The sequence below is a fragment of the Triturus cristatus genome, chromosome 7 (assembly GCF_964204655.1).
Source record: "Triturus cristatus chromosome 7, aTriCri1.1, whole genome shotgun sequence".
NCBI classification, from domain to species: domain Eukaryota; kingdom Metazoa; phylum Chordata; class Amphibia; order Caudata; family Salamandridae; genus Triturus; species Triturus cristatus.
Window position 1 is genome coordinate 532,968,381 of NC_140590.1, and position 16,828 is coordinate 532,985,208.

Below are 16,828 nucleotides of genomic sequence, written 5' to 3' on the forward strand. Positions count from 1 at the left end.
GCATATATGTCTGATAAGCTTGCACAGTTTTAGGGGATTGGGAAGTGGAGGTAGGTATAGGGCTTGGGCAAATAAGGTGGGGCAGTTGTAGAATAGGGGTTCAAAGAATGTTCAACTATGTGGAAAATGGTGGCTTGGTGTAGGCAGTTTTAAGTGATATGGTATCAGTGACCAGTTGCAATAACAGAACAAAGCCCTCGTGGAATGTGGCAAAATGGTGGATGGATGTGAAATTTGAAATGTATTTAGGTTTGATTAATTAAAATCATTACACAGATTTGCCTTCAAAAAGAAAAGAGAAAAAAGTAAAAATTAATATTCAGGTGGTTAGGTGCGTGAATTGTAAAATAATATAGTTTAGAGACACTTAAAATTTGGAATTTTAAAGTTTTTCCTTTATAAGGATCATTTATTTGAGGCTTATGGCCTCTTCCCCGGGAGTCTTGCTGGTCTTTGTCATGTTCTGCCTTGTGGACTGTGTTGTGTGCAGTGCGGCACAAATTATGTTGATAAATTTCTATAACCTTGCAAGAGACTGTGGAGTATTGGATGGATGTGTATTGAAGGATTAGGGCACAGGTGGAATAAGATGTAGCGGTAGGGGATGGAATAAAGGCCTTTGCAGAGGTTCGGATAGAGTAAAAAAGGCACAATTCCAGCAGTTGCAGGAGATACAAGATAAATTTGGCAGTTGTAGGGTAGAAAGGAGTGCATCACTTAGGAGCACTTCTCATTAGGAGATTCTCAGATCAGCTGATAAAGCCCAGGAGCGGGTGTATGTTGGAAGCCTGGCATTATCTTCTCATTTATTACTGACAAAGTATTTCACTTTCAGGACGTGCGAGGAGCCGGCCTCAATTGTCCCACATGTCTGGGAAGATGACATCACCAAGTGGCCGGTAAGGTTGAAATTAGTGGTACCAGGGATGTCTCTTTGCATCATACTTTCTGCCGCTCCACGCAGCACCATTTCCTAGAGTAATCCGCACCTCCTAAAGCCACCTTTCCATGAGCCGTCTTCATTCTGATGGGATCTTGTACCCCCTTCACTGAAGGTACCAGTCTGACGTGGCTGGTGGCCTCGTTCATACCTGCCTTCTAGAGAGGATTGACATGCTGCTGAAGCTGCCCTATGCTAGCCAAACTGTCAGCGCAATCCTTGCATGGCCAGCAGCTGTGCCTCCACTCTTATTAGCATTACAGAGGCTCTCCATTGTCAGAAAATATTCCCATTTCCTCCAAATAGGCTAATAGGTATGTTGTATCGTAACTGAAGCCTCCACATCAGCCCAATGGAATGACTTGCATCACTGAATTGAAGTGTCACCTCCAGTACCAATGCTGTACCCGCACCAACAAATCAGGAGCTTATCTGCAGGTCACAGGCATGACTAGCTACTCCCCATCACAGACATTTCAATTAATGTCTCTCTTTTTTTTTTTTACTCCCTTTCCTCTTCTTCAGATCTGCACTTATGAGCCAAAAAAGAACCTCACAGGGTTGATGCACATGGACTGTGACATCACGGGGCGTCCGTGCTGTATCGGAACCAAGGGCAGGTAAGAAACTGGAAAATGGGGAGTTCACATATTGTGAATGATGACCTTTTTTCAAACGCCCTCCTTCACTCCCCAAAGCAGACCACATGGTCTTCTCGCCGATGATAGCACTATTGCAGAACATTGCTCTGATCTAGTGGGGGAAAGTGGTGCTCAGAAAAAGATGAATGGTAGCGTCATCCTGATATCTGTATCTAAAGCAGCTTGCAAATAAGGACAAGTAACCTCTAGAACATGGGTACTTGTAAACATTTGCCCAGGGGCCGCAAAGTATGGTCTGTGGTGTGACTGAGGCTGGCACTGTGGCAGTAGGGGGTTCTGGGTGGGTCAGGGATTGTGTAAGGAGGTCTAAAAAATATTTAGATAAACGGGCAAGCATTTATTTGCAGGTTATCTATAGTTAAGTGGTGCAGGACACTACAGAAGTTACTTCATTTAACCTGCAAATAAATGCTTGCCAGTTTATTTAACATTTTTTTAAATATTAGTGCTCAGAAAGTAAACAGCAGCTTATGTACTGTTCGTCAGAGAGGCCGCATATAAAGGTCAAGAGGGATGCAAGCGTCCCCCTGGGATGTACTTTGAGTATCCGTGCTCTAGAAAATATCTAGAGTTACATAACTCCCATTCCATGGGTGTGGTAGAATTTACTATCACTAATGCAGTTTCCGTTGCACTTCAAGGGGATATCCAAGTCCACTTTACATTCACTATCTCCTGTCTAGCTCCCACTGCATAGGGTGAGTTTAACCCAAAGTTGTCCTTAATGAGAATTATCGTTGACGATGCTCCCACTACAAAAGGCGAGGTCAGCTGTAGATTCTGTACCTCTAAAGCAACTCTCAGTTTATCTGGTTGGTATTTGTAAATGCATCCTCCGAGGCTGCTCTTGCTTCTTTCGGTGGAGTGACCCATATATTTCACCATCTTTAATGTAACTAGCATTGAGTGTGGTAGTGCCAGCAGAGGTCCTCATATTGATACACTGCATATAGCAGAAACAATCTTATGTTCACTATCTTCTCTCCAACTAACACTGAACGTGGATGTTTGGCAGTAGATTCACTAACGAAGGAGCTTCTGCTGTCAGAGGTGGCAGAATTAGCCTAGGTAATCTGTGGTCTTGACCTCATGTAGCAGCTCCCACAAAGTAACAAGCATTGGCATAGCCAATAGGTCTCGCCTTTGAGACCTTATAAGTATTTTGCCATGCAGCACGCATATATAATTAATATATGAATACTATATATAAATTAAAAATTATGTAACAGATTGGAACACGAGCAGGAAAAATAAATAAACAACAGTACTACAATACTAAAAGAGGCTTGTCTGGGACTGTAGCATCTCGCAAACGATGAAACATGCTTTTGAACTGCCCGAATGCTTTCACATTAACCCACTCATACTTCTCCCAGTCCCAATGCCCTCACTCTTCAAGTGAGCGCCTGTTCGCTACTTACACGGAGTTCAGCCTTATAGGTGTTGTTGATCTTTTAATGGATTCATTTGGCCATGTCTTTAGAACTTCCAAGTTGTTAATAACCAATCTCTAGGCAGAACATCTTCTATGAGTTGTCATGGAGCGGGAGGTTCTGCAAATCTGTAAAATGACCTCGGATTAGAGAATCAAGGGGACACCTCACCCAATCCTAGTGCTCTACACAGAATTCCAAAGTGTTATTGGCTGTGCAATCAGCACGCAACTCTGTCCACGTTTTAGGGTGCTGCGACTGCTGCTTGCTGGCGATTTAGCTTGGCTGAAGGAGATCTTCCTGAGATGAGTTGGTAACGGGCAGTGGCAGCCTGTTTGGCTATCGTCTGGCCTTCCTGACTGGAGGAATGTTGTGAGCGAAGGGGTTATATCTTGACCCTATCACGTCTGTTAACAATTGATAGGCAGGCCCTCTTAGCTTCTGCTCAAGTCGGGTGTGACAGCCATACACATCGTGACCGGAGCCGGGACATTTCTTATTGCACCTATGCACAAGCCGTCTTCTGCATGGCACCTATATGCAAGTCTCATTTAGCATAGCACCCATACCCCTGAGGGGCTTCAAGGTAGCGACACTAAGGAGCACGTGTGCTATGGTAAACGATGTGTATTATTCATTGTTCGTCTTTCGTAGTTTCTGTGATAAAGGACATGTTTCTTTCCGTGGAAGACAATAATAAAAGAGCCAAATATAAAACGAAGCAGTGACGGAACGGAAACGCTGCATTTTTACTCATTTCACTTGCAACAATAATAAAATTATTTACATACCCTCAACATTCACGAAGCAAAAGATTAGAGCCTGCACCTGCCAGTAAACTACCAGGCTGGCTGCTGAGGGTGCTCTGGGCTTGTGCTGCCTCACTCGATGCACACAGAATGGTTGGGGGAGGGAAACGCTGTCTATGTGCTCAGAGGGTGGGGGGAGTGCTCCTAATGCAAAGCGGGAAATAAACAAGGAGGCAATGCAGCTGCCACCCTGCGCGCTGCTGCTCGCTCCCGAGGCAAAACGCCGTGGGAGTGATCATTTCAAAAGAAGTGGGACATGCACCCACCTTTAGCCATTTGAGTGCTATCATTATTGAAAGACACGCAAAAGCCAATCCAATGTGGGGGAGGAGTCAGACCCACACAGAGTAGATACAAAAAGCCTCGCAGAGCAGCGCATGCGCGCTGCTAGGCTCAACCTAAAAAGGGGATCAATCCTAAACTCATTATGTCCTAGACCAACTTTAATTCTCTCTGTCAGTTCTTACTAACTTTCTCATTTATAATAGACCAGGGGTACTCACAAACTTTCTCTCGGGGGCCAAATTTACAGTGTGGTTTGTGGCAGAGGGCCGCACCGGTGGGGGCGGGGGCAGTGGGGGAGGGGGAGGGGGCGGGGCTAGAGCAAAAAAAAACTGTGACCATGAGGTTGAACACAGGCCCCTGCAGCAGACGCCTTTGTCCACTGAGCCACCAGACCCGGCATTCACACATCTCTATCTATCTATCTATCTATCTATCTATCTATCTATCTATCTATCTATCTATCTATCTATCTCTGTCTCCCTCCCTCCCTCCCTCTATCACTCTCCCTCTATTACTCTCCCTTTCTCGGTCTCCCTCTCTCTATCTATTTCTCTCTCTCTCTCTCTCCCTCTGTCTCCCTTTCTCTCTCCCTCCCTCACTCTCTGTCTCCCTCTGTCTCACTCACTCTGTCTCCCTCCCTCTCTCAGTCTCAGTCCCTCCCACCCTTCCTCCCTCTCCCTCCCTCTTGTCTCCCTCCCTCTCTGTCTCCCTCCCTCTCTGTCTCCCTCTTGTCTCCTTCCCTCTTGTCTGTCTGTCTCCCTCCCTCTTGTCTGTCTGTCTCCCTCCCTCCCTCTTGTCTGTCTGTCTCCCTCCCTCCCTCTTGTCTGTCTGTCTCCCTCCCTCTTGTCTCCTTCCCTCTCTCTGTCTCCCTCCCTCCCTCTCTCTCTGTCTCCCTCCCTCTCTCTCTGTCTCCCTCCCTCTCTCTCTGTCTCCCTCCCTCCCTCTCAGTCTCCCTCCCTCCCTCTCGGTCTCACTCACTTTGTTTGTCTCCCTCCCTCTCTCTCTGTCTCCCTCCCTCTGTCTCCCTCCCTCTGTCTCCCTCCCTCTGTCTCCCTCTCTCCCTCTCTCTCCCTCCCTCTCCCGGTCTCCCTTCCTCTCCCTGTCTCCCTCCCTCTCCCTCTCTCTCTTCCTCTATCTCTCTCTCTCTCTCTCCCTCTGCCTCACTCACTGCGTTTGTCTCCCTCCCTCTCTGTCTCCCTCCCTGTCTCCCTCCCTCCCCCTGTCTCCCTCCTTCCCTCTCTCTCTCTCCCTCCCTCTCTGTCTCCCTCCCTCTCTCTCCCTCCCTCCCTCTCGCTCCTTCCCTCTCTCTCTCCCTGTCTCCCTCCTTCTCTCTATCTCTCTCCCTCTCTCTCTCAATCAGTTCCTCATTCCTATCTGTGGCGCTCCCCTGTGCTCTGCAGCTCACTCATTCTCTGCAGTTCACTCATTCTCTGCAGCTCACTCCTCCTTCCTTCCACAGCCCCAGAGCAGGCCGTTGGAGGGCGCTGTCCGTGGCCCCGCGGTGTAGGCCGGGAGCGGCTGGTACCTGCTGCCGGCTCTGCTCCCGCAGTCCTCCGGCTGGCTCGGGGGGTGGTGATGTCTCGGTCTCCTAGCTACGGCACACTGGCCGTCAAGCACAGACGCGAGGCAGCCAATTAGCCGGCAGTCGAGTGCCATGGCTTGCTGCTTCGCCCCAGACTCGTTAGAAGGCTCCATCGCTGTTAAATAGACGCCCTGCTCTGCCGTGAGATGTGGGCGTGTGGGGCCAGCGGAAGTGTCTCTTGTACCCGCCGACCTGTTGTGTTACTGCGTGTTATTTCACACTAGGTGTGTATATTACATTTGAAGTCAGGAAGGGTCTGTTCTTGGGATTTGCCCCTTAACAAAGTTTGAATTCAGTTGTTGAGAAGAGGCATAAAACAACCCGCGTGTACAGCACGTTTCACAAGCCGTGCCCACGAATATGAACAGTGTTGTTGTCACCTAGGAAAGCTGGTGTGCAGTTATAAGTTGCAGGAAGGCTGCACCAGTTTGCTTTCGATTTCCCTGGGCTTCCCTATCTAAGCAATCTAGGAGAAGTACCACACGAGGTTGGTCCTGGATGTGTGTTCTAAGAGCTGGCAAGTTCTCTTGTCACTGTGTGCCCTTTCAGTTGTACACCTGCATCCCCCCCCCCTGTCCGTCACCTCACCCCGTGCTGAGTCAGCTTCCCTGGAACGCACACAGCCGCCGCACGCAAGTACTTCACAGGTCTTTTAAAGACCATTCACTTGTTAATGAGGCTTTGTTGTATTTCATCTCTTCTTATCGCCCCTGCATCTCCACTCATTCAGAGGGGAGATGCAGGGGCGCTAAGAAGAGGTGAAATACAACAAAGCCGTATTAACAAGTGAATGGCTTTTAAAAGAATCGCCCGGCCCCCATAGCTCCGCGCTGCTGCAACCGGCGGTGCTTGCACAGGTACGATGTCTGCAAGGTCCGCGGACCGCCAAGGAAGGCTTGCCAGGCCGCTGGCGGCCCGCGGGCCGTACTATGAGTACCCCTGTTTAAGTATATGGATGGCCTCTGGTCTCAGGTTTTTATTTCCTTTCTCCATGTGGAAAGTAAGTAAGGTATCTTTACAAAGCGTTAGATGTTAGCTATTAGCTAGTGTAGTTGTGAGACTCTGGACATAGATACACTAAACTAAACAGCCAATTATATAAACACTTAGATTAATTCCAGACCCGCACATTATACTCTATTAAATAAAGATGCCTTTCAATTCTGTTTTTATCAACGTCATATTTTCTGACCATCTAGGATAGAGGTTAAATGTTGGGTACGTTTTCTGACAAATTGCTGCTTATTCTTTTCAACACGGATATTGGATGTTTACAAACTCTTCTCTTTTTTCAGCCAGAGAAAGAAAAGCAAAGTGATTTATATGACAATCTTCCTGGGGTACAGGGAGGGTGAAAGGAAAGGCTGTAGGATATAATTTGTTTATTACATACAACAACATGTAAATACATGTAAATGAAGAAAAGCAAGCACATTTGTGTACTATGTTGCAGTAGCCGTAGGTTCGACCCTAAAGAAGGCCGTGACACTTGGACAGGTCTCCAGGCCGAAACATGTTGGTCTTCTACTAATGCAGCAGCCTCTAATGACAGCAGCTGTATTTTCAGCTATTTGTTTTTAATCCTATCACAGGGTAGCCGATTAAAGTTGCTACATAGCTAGCCCTGTAGCCAGTTTTAACCACATTCACTTTAGCACTGCACATCACACCATACACACCACGCTCAAATAGGGTTTTAGTCAACCCTCCTTATCTACATGAAAAACATCCCTGTGCTCCTCCCTCGCAGCGAGGGGGTTGTAGCCCGCGTATAAGACTATGCTTCTTTACGCGAGGAGGCACCCCTATGATGAAGCATGACACCTTTGGTGTGTGAGGTGAACCGTCCTTAAAAGGGATCCCACTCTAGTAAATGGCTGGTCGAATTGTGTCGCACCTCACTCCGCTCTCTTGGACCCGTGGCCTTTCTTGTGTTTAAAACTGAATTGAGCATAGCTTTGGAATTTGGTGCCTACTGCAAGGTTTTGGCATGCCTCCGTAATTACTGATAGTTTTCCCCCTGTCAAAATTCAAATGATTTAATCTGCCAAAATTAACATGGTTAAAACTGAAGTAATTATGGAATGCGATAAACTCTGCATTACTTGGAATTCCAATCCCTGTGCAAACTGTGGTTGCTAGGGATCTATATTTTTTTGCCTACTTGTTTCATGTCCTTGGTCTCTGAGCTGCTTCAAAATTCCCTTTTTATATTTCAGTCACGATACATGCATCACATTAGTCATCACAACAACAAAAAACCACAGTGTGCATGACATCTCCACTATTTTCGCATGTTACATATGCATGTTTTTCTGAACGTACTGCATCATAGAGAATAAAGACGATCTTTTGAACAGTAGGTTTAGGTAGAAGTGTGAGAAACAGGCAGACTTGTTGCACATCAATAATCTGCGTTAGCTGCAAATAAATGGGGTTCATGCTGAGGGTTCCACACCTTTGTAGAGAAGGTGGTAGTGGTACCCAGAATTCACCCAGTTCAGTCTGCTTCTCTACAGTACTACACTCTGCTTCCAGGCCCGATCTCCTCTTTTGCTCCGTCTGACATGGGCTTTTATAAAAGTCTTGTAAGAACGAGCTTAACACAGACTTGTGGCGGATACGTTAGAGAGGAGCAATAGAATCTACTGGCTAGTTTAAATGGAGGCCTTCCCCTTTCAGAGGTGGGATGCTAAGAGTGGCTTCACACGTACAAGTGAATCCTAGTGAATCATCCTTGTCTTTAGGATAATGCCGAATGGACCCATCTTCCTTAGCGTCTTCTACGAGTGTGGGCTTGGAAACAAAGACAATAGAGCTCTTGAGGCAGACCTCCATCTTCGCATTAGGTCGTGTTGTCTTCTGCATACTGAAGTCATAAGATGGTGGGGATTTGTCTATGGGCCAGGAAACTAGTGGGAAAGTGAAGTCCAAGTACTAAGAGCATGTTACCCCCTTAGGCATGTAGATAAATGGTTTGAACTGTACTGTGTCACTTTGAAGCAATGATATTACAAAAATGAGAAGCTACCTCTAGGCTGGGCTGAATTTCTGCGTATAGTGCTCTTTGGCTCAGAAGTCTCACGTGGGGGTCAGAGGTTGTTCCAGTTTCATGCATTTATATGTCCAGCCCTTCCACAGTGTGTTTAGGTTCGTTTCTGCTCCGATGGCCAGGTGAAGCTCACTACACTTCTGTGGGTCAATGTGTGAGGAGTATGCCCTATATGGGTTACCTTTTGTTACTGTTAACTCTAGAGAGGTGTAATTTCGAGATTGTATACTAACATTCTTTCTACTTGGAAGGACACTTTATTTCTCTAAATACAAAATGTGTCTTAACTGAGTTCTTAGAATACTTCTTAATTAGATATGCAAGGACAGGTGTTCAAGGGGTGACCATTTATTGGTGCTATTGGACCTGAGATGAACATGGACTGTTAAATAACTGGATGTCTTTCTTTCTCCCTCTCTCACACCCGGACTCCCACTCTGTCTGTCTTTCTCCTCTCCTCCCTCTCTCTCTTTCTCCTCATTCTACTCTAGTTGTGAGATCTCTACGAGGGAATACTGTGACTTCATGCACGGCTACTTCCACGAGGAGGCGACGCTCTGCTCACAGGTGGGGTATTGGAAGGTGGACAATGGATTCTTCTAGGACACTTCCATTCTTGTGTTTCCTTAATGAGATTCATGGGTGGGTGACGCAAGACTTTTTCTTACCACACCTAAAATATATCAATGTGCTTGATGACTTCGCATCTCGCTGTGACACATTCCTTCTGTTATATACTCGCTTTAGTACCTTGCATGTACTATTTTCCTCCTAAGCCGACTTGGTTAGTGAGACAGTTTGTACGAAAAGGATCCATCCTCTTTCTACCTTTCCTGCTATGGCAGGGACTAATTTAAATCAATTCACACACTTGACCGGCTGGAAAAATGTAACTATTATTAAATTATCATAGTGCTTTTATGAATACGTTTTGGAAAGATGCCAAAAGGAAGTTAAATGAAATGAAGTTACATAGTTTATTAACAAATGTTGCTTTGCTAGGAAAATCACTCGGCTGGAGGCCTACACCGTTTTGCTAAATATCTGCATGTTTTAAACAAGGTGATTGATGATCAACATGTCTTCGGACCCTTCTCTGGGCACCTCTCTCTTCTCCCTGGATGTAAGTGTTCTTTGTGGTGCACCCAGTTATTTACCACTGGTAGTCCACTGTCTCAGGTATATTTCCAACCCACAAGATCCCAGTTAGTCTCTTGAACAACTTATTCTCTAAATGTGGCTCCGTGGAGCAGTCGGAACTGACTCCACAGGGTGGTAAAGGGTTTCTAACGCTGATGCAGTATGACAGTAATCCTATACAGTAAAGGGATTGTGCAGTCATAACTATGACTTTTGACAAGAAAAGGTCTTCTGTCACATATGGGACATGAACACTACTTCAAAAAAACACAGACGTGCATAGACCCTTCTGTGGTTGAGATACGACCAGGGCCGTAGCTTGCTCAGTAAGATTGGGGTGGGGGGGGTCTCATATTTTGCAACAATCATGATGGCATTTCATTTTAAAATACATTACACGACAAGCAGGGCCCCTGAGGGGGAATTAAGGGTCAGTGGGCAGGGAGAAGAGCACGGATTGGTAGGGATGCTAAGTGAGAGAAAACACAATATTCTGTAAAATAACTAACCTCTTTGAAGACTTTTAAAACGGAGGGAGGGAACGTCCGTGTGTTTGTGTGTTTTTAGTCTGTGTATGTAAAAATTCATTCCAACAGTCACCTCATCATAGCCGGCTGAAAGCAGCTGTACCCAACTGCTTACCATAAAATACATCTATTGGGGGGTGTAACACCCCAAAGACCGCCCCCGAAGCTACAGCCCTGGATATGACCCTCAAAATGCTTTGTAATATTCACACGATACGGTGGTGCAATTCAAAAACGAGTACGCTACATCCAATCTTATTCTGTAGTTATCAACTGTCTTCCGAAACATCTCCCCTCTTATTTAGGCTTTCCTACAGTCCCCATTCATTGGCAAACCGAGGCAGACAGAATGCTACAAATGTATATATTTTGCGAGGGCGTGGCTACAATGGCTAAAATAGCAGAGGTCTAATCCCCTCATTCTGCTGCTCCAGCCCTTAATCCATCATAAATCCTTGTGTGATGGCCCCATCCAGTTTACCCGTACACATGTTTGAGGCCCCTTCTCCATCCTGCCCTGAGGAAAGAAACCACCATAGCAGCAAGACCCTTGTGGCGTTCCGGTGAATCCTTTGGCCTCCTGGGCACAAAACAGATAAAAACATTTGGTGGGTAAGCCTGGAGGATGGGATTCTTGAGTAGCTCACTGCTGGGTCTACGGTGGGAGAGGAATCTTGGGGATTCAGCTCTGGTGAAGACCCCTGTTGGGGAGTGAGACCTGCATGCTGCTACAACGCTCCCTAGCAATCACAAGCTACCTGTGGCCCTCTCTTACACTAAGGTGTAGGCGGGCCAGTGCTGTCAGCACCTTAGGCCACCACTATGGACTGTGATGCCAGCTGGCCTTGAACTGTGGAGACCCCATACCTTACTGAAACATTTGAAAATGAGCCATGTTAAAGTGGCCTTGCCATACGTCCCCCTCCCCTTGCTTTATAGGGAGAAATGTCTGCGCGGACAGAGGCATTCGGCCTATGGGTCATGATGATGCAAGGCCCTCCTGATCTCTATCCTGAAGCCAAGCAGGGAAGGGTCTTACTGGCTGCTTGCAATCCTTAACGTTGATTACAAGATCCGGAGCAGGATTCTAGCGGATAGATTGCTACCTCTACATTTCCAGCTTGTTCACCCTGACCAGAACAGCTTCGTACCAGATGGAGCACAGGCTTGAACATTCGGCCCCAATTTAGTTTAATGGAATTAGCACCACGTGCCTATGAAAAATCAGCATGTCTAGTGCTTGAAATGGTAAAGGCGTTTGATTCTCTTAGCTGGGATTACCTCTTTGAATTGCTTCATGGCTAGGGCTGGGCAACTACTTGCTGAAAATGACTCCACTATTCTATGCACACCCCTCCACATGGGCCCGTGTCAGGAACATTGTAGTTTTGATCCCATACCCATTGGTCGGGGCACCAAAGAGGGCTGTCTACTCTCGCCACTTCTTTTTGCCTTCACCACGTAACCATTTGCCTGCACCTCACGGGACGAACATGGGGTATACTGCTGGGAGATAGAACACATGTCGTCTCCCTCTATGTATACGGCGTGCTGCTGTACATAAAGAATGTCACAAGGGACCATGCAGCAATGGCAGAGGCCCTTGAAGCCTTTCGTAAAGTTTTGGCTCTTCGTGTAAACTGCCAGAAATCTTGCCTTTTTCACTTAATCCATGCAGCCTTGGAGATGGAATTGGGCTTGTGATGTAGCACTCTCCACTGGCAACAACAGGGTATACCATTTACCATCATGACTGAGATTTACTCGACTGTAAAAAAAAAAAAGAACAATACTGTTGCAGTTCTTAGGAGCCAGGTGTTGTTCCAGAGGATGTTGGCGCTATCTGTGATGGGCTGAATTTCTCTTTCCAAGATGATAATGCTCCCTCACTTACTTTACTACTTTGCCAACCTACCCCTAAACCTGGTTGCAAAGTTTTTCTGCACATTAGGCACCCAGGTGGTGAAATTGATTTGGAACAATATCCAACAGAGAATGGTGCTTGCTAAGATCAAATGGCCCATTAACATGGGCAGCTTGGGGCAGGGGGGGGTACCAGAATAGTAGTACAACTCTCTTGCCTCTCAGCTCCAGTGGCTTTGCCGCTGGGCCTCTGGCTCTTTCTAGATGATACTGCAACAATGCTAGCGTGATGTTTGACAACCAGCGTGCTTCAGACTTTCCACCTGGTGGGTCATGCTGCCTGTCCATCCTTTAGACTAATACGGGTCATTCATCTGTGTTACCATAGAGCATTCATTCTTACGGTTCAAATGCCCCCATATGTCCGGACCATTCCCCTTCAAAGTCTCACCCACACAGGAGAAATAGTGGTCCTTGCTCACTTTCACCTGGGGAGTGAGGAGTTGGCCTAACTGCTAGGACGGTCGACCTCGAATCTGGGGAACTGGGTTACAGTCTTGGCAATTACGCTGAACATCCTGTGATTCTGGGCAAATCACTTAATCTCCCCGTGCCTACCAAAAAAGAAAAAAAAATGAATGCGCAGTGCAACTGGTGCTATGTAAAGTGCTCTGATACCCGATTTGGGTCAAGTTTGCGCTATATGAAACTCTGTAAAATAAAAATAAAATAAAACTTACACATTGTTGGGTTACTGGCACATCATAGACGAAGAGCCGCTGACACTCAAGATAATGCAAACGATACACACCATGAGCCAACATCTCACACCATGGTTGGCAAAAGCACTCAACACTTAAACTCGGTGTCCTCTCGACGCAGTGTGTGATAAATCGGAGACAGAGAGGGGCAGGTAGTTCAATAACACCTAGCCAAATACTAGCACACCCTGTACCCAAAAAGCCAGGTTCAAGCTCACTGAATTTTACATACATCTTAGAGTGTGCCAAAGACCATTAAAAAACAGATGCCGCCAACTAAATGAAGTAGTTTTCAAGAAAACAAGGGAACCCTATAAGTTGAGAGGGACCGAGGGCTTACAAGCTGTTTTAAGAGACAATGGTCTCTTTCACAAACAAATATATAAAGTAGTATTACACAGAACTACACTGTGAACTGTGTAAGTTTTCTACAAATGTACAATTGTATTTATTAACCAAATAATTTGAAAGAAAAAGAAGGTATAAATAAAATGGAGTGAGTAAAACCTGGGTTGGAAATCACCCGATTTTCAGACCTCAGGCATTTACATTCATAGTGACTTCACGTACATATTTACAACAGTCCCAATTGTAAAAAAAAAAAAAAGCATCTTATGCTCCACATGAATCATCATAAACAAATCTGAATCAAGATGTGGTTGTCAAAGACGTTTTGATCCCAGCTAGAATAGGGGGATCATCATCAGGACAGCAAGATATATGCCTGAGAGTAAGCAAGGCATGGCCGATGCTCTTGCCTGAAGAATGGCGGTCCGAGGAACGGCCTAGTCCAATATTCATGGCACCAACCGAATACAACTATGGCATGAGTTGGGGCATAGGGGTCAATGAACCTTGCCAGGTGCAGGTGTCCAATATAACTGGCAACAACCAATCACAACAACTCTGGCATGAATTAGGGCATAGGGGCCAATGCCCCTTGCCAAGTGCAGCGCTCAAGAATTAAGGAGCCAAGTAAGGATATATTAGTAAACGTCACTTTGCAGCAGGTCCCAAGGAAATTGAAGCCTATTATCATGCGGTGGGGGAGTACTCCTATGTTGCCGGGCTGTACATTCTGTTGTTAATGTGCGCACATTGACAACAGAGTATACAGCCCGGCAATTTCCTTGGGACCTGCTGCAAAGTGACATTTACTAATATATCCTTACTTAGCTCCTTAATTCTTTAACGATTGCTACACTGTAGCCTGGTAGAGTTTGTACTTATCGCTTCTGCACTCTCTTGTAGGCCACTTCCCTACTACAGTTGTTCTTTATGCTAAAACACATCAGGGCTTGAAAAACAATGAGGAGATCAAACCATCAGCTCAGGCTCAGATATGCAACACAAGTCTGTCTGTATGGCATATGTAATTGTCTAACTTATTCTGTCTTCGTATTCTGGAAGATAATCAGGAAGGACTTGCATCGGTCAGAACATTAATGTGTATTACAGATTCTTGCCAATTATTATTCTTACCATTGTAAATGTGTTGCTTTCCATCGCAAAGATACCCTCTACCAGAGGTCCAGTGATCCATTTAGCCCATTGTATTTCTGTCCCTTGCAGGTCCACTGCCTGGATGAAGTCTGCGGCCTGCTACCGTTTCTCAATCCAGAAATCCCAGACCAGTTCTACCGTCTCTGGTTGTCACTATTTCTGCATGCAGGGTATGTGGTTTAGCCTTGTCTGCTGTTATGCATGGGTAATTAGGATTGGAGCTTCTGGAGAGAAAGAACTGCTGGCCAGTAAAATGTTTGCGCAGACCTTTTCATTATACAGCTCTGGTTCTTCTGTAGCGCCTATCTTTATTCAATCCCACATAATCGGGGAATATGTAGAATATAAACTATCAGATTCATATGGGAAGTGTGTGATGTATGGGAATGCTGGTTGTGCATTTAGAGGTAACAAAGTGATGTTTGAAGAGATAAGGTAAATAGGAACAGCCATGTTGTCTGGGAGTCTGCACCTGCTTGATCTGTGTATTCCAAAGAGGATTGAGTGTCTGGAAACGTGCACCTGTTAGATCTGTAACCTATTATACAGCTTTGCTGTCTGAGGCTTGAACCTATAAGATCTGAATAACCTAACTGATAGATAACTGGCTGAAGACTGAACCTTTGATCCAATAATGTTTGTATTACATCGAAACCTTCCGGCATCAACATGCTTGTGACAGAGTGATTGTTACAAATTGAGGTTTCTGGTGAGCAGAGTATACGCCCTGTCCAAGCAGGAGCCACAATCCTAGCCAGGGTAAGTCAGATACACAACCTAAATTAACCAGTAGCGACTGCTACCGGATTCGGAGGTGGGGTGGGGGGTTGAGACAGGGGACGAGGATGAAGAAAAAGTTAAAAAAAGAAGTCACTTACCTGAAACGTCCGGCAGGCGCCTCTCCTCCATTCTCTGTCCTCTTCCTTCTTCCTGGCTCTGGTCAGCAGCAGGAAGATCCCGGCTCTTAGGTTCCCCTGAGCCAATCACAGCTGCAATGCAGCGTTGTGATTGGTCTGAGCGCCGTGGATCAGCGCTGAGTTGGGGAATGGGAGGCATTGCATATTCCTCACCAGGCTGCGTAATGCAGCCTGGTGGTGAAGATGCTAAGTGCACATGACTGGCAGGCCCGAGAGGGCCGGTCAAGCAGTCATGCCCACTTAAGGTGTGTGAATGACTCCTCTCCCCTGCGGTGCCCAGCCCTGCGAGCCACTGATTGCAAAGGAAAACTAAAATGATAATAACAATTGTTATTATCATTTTAGTTTTCCTCGTGTTCAGTGGGGCGATGTTCCTCCCCCATAGTGGAGGAGCTGCCACTGAAATTAACCTGTGCTCACCCTCTGATAGCTTCCCACAGAGCAGTCAGGCTTAACTTAAGAGGCAATATGTAAAGTATTTGTGCAACACTTAAATTACAGTAACACAGTGAAAACACCACACAAAGACTCCACACCAGTTTAGAAAAATAGAGAATATTTATCTGTAGAAGTCAAGATATGAAAGCCCTATTTGGGTGTAAGTGTCAGTTCCTCCCTTCCAGTCTACCTCAGGAAGGCCCATCAGGCTGGTGATGGGCCATCAGGATGCAAATGTCACACCCCACCTTCCTTTGTGTAACTGTCTAGAGGGAATGCACAAAGCCCAGCTGTCGCCCAACCCAAAAGTCTATTGAGAGACCGACAGAGAGGTACAGAATGGTTAAAGTAAGAAAATGGCAACTTTCTAAAAGTAGGATTTTCAAACCTTCAATTTAAAATCCGACTTCACCATGAGTTGAGATTTTAAATTTTGAGTTCAGAGACTAAAATTCAAATCTGTATTGAAAATTTAACTTCAAAGATGTTTTATGGCAATCCCAATGTACAGGAAAGATAAGCCTTGCAGTAGTGAAAAAATAATGTAAAAGTTTTTCACTGCCAGGACATGTAAACCTCAAAAGTACATGCCTATCTTTTAAATAAACTGCACCCTGCCTATAGGACTCCTAGGTCCTACCTTAGGGGTGACGTATATGTAATAAAAAAGAAGGTTTGGGTCTGGCAAGCAGATTACTGAGCTGGGTGGCACAATCAGTGCTGTAGGCCCACCAGTAGCATTTAATCTACAGGCCCTGGGCACATACAGTGCACCATACTAGCGACATATAAGTAAATTAAATATGCCAATTGGTGATAAGCCATGTTTAGAGTACATAGCACTTGCACTTTAGCACTTGTTAGCAGTGTTAAAGTGCAGAGTGTCCTAGAGCCAACAAAAACAGATTCAGCAAAA

At 45.8% G+C, this 16,828-nt stretch overlaps 1 protein-coding gene across 5 annotated transcripts in view; it reads left to right on the top strand.

Annotated features, from left to right (window-relative positions):
• Window positions 1-16,828, top strand: part of RHBDF2 (rhomboid 5 homolog 2) — a 381,680-nt gene that overhangs the window by 341,273 nt on the left and 23,579 nt on the right. For all 5 annotated transcript variants that reach the window (XM_085616914.1, XM_085616913.1, XM_085616916.1 and 2 more), the window contains exons 14-17: window positions 836-899; window positions 1,466-1,560; window positions 9,255-9,330; window positions 14,627-14,727. In XM_085616914.1, the coding sequence (XP_085473040.1) occupies window positions 836-899; window positions 1,466-1,560; window positions 9,255-9,330; window positions 14,627-14,727 (336 nt within the window). The remainder of the gene's footprint in view (window positions 1-835; window positions 900-1,465; window positions 1,561-9,254; window positions 9,331-14,626; window positions 14,728-16,828) is intronic.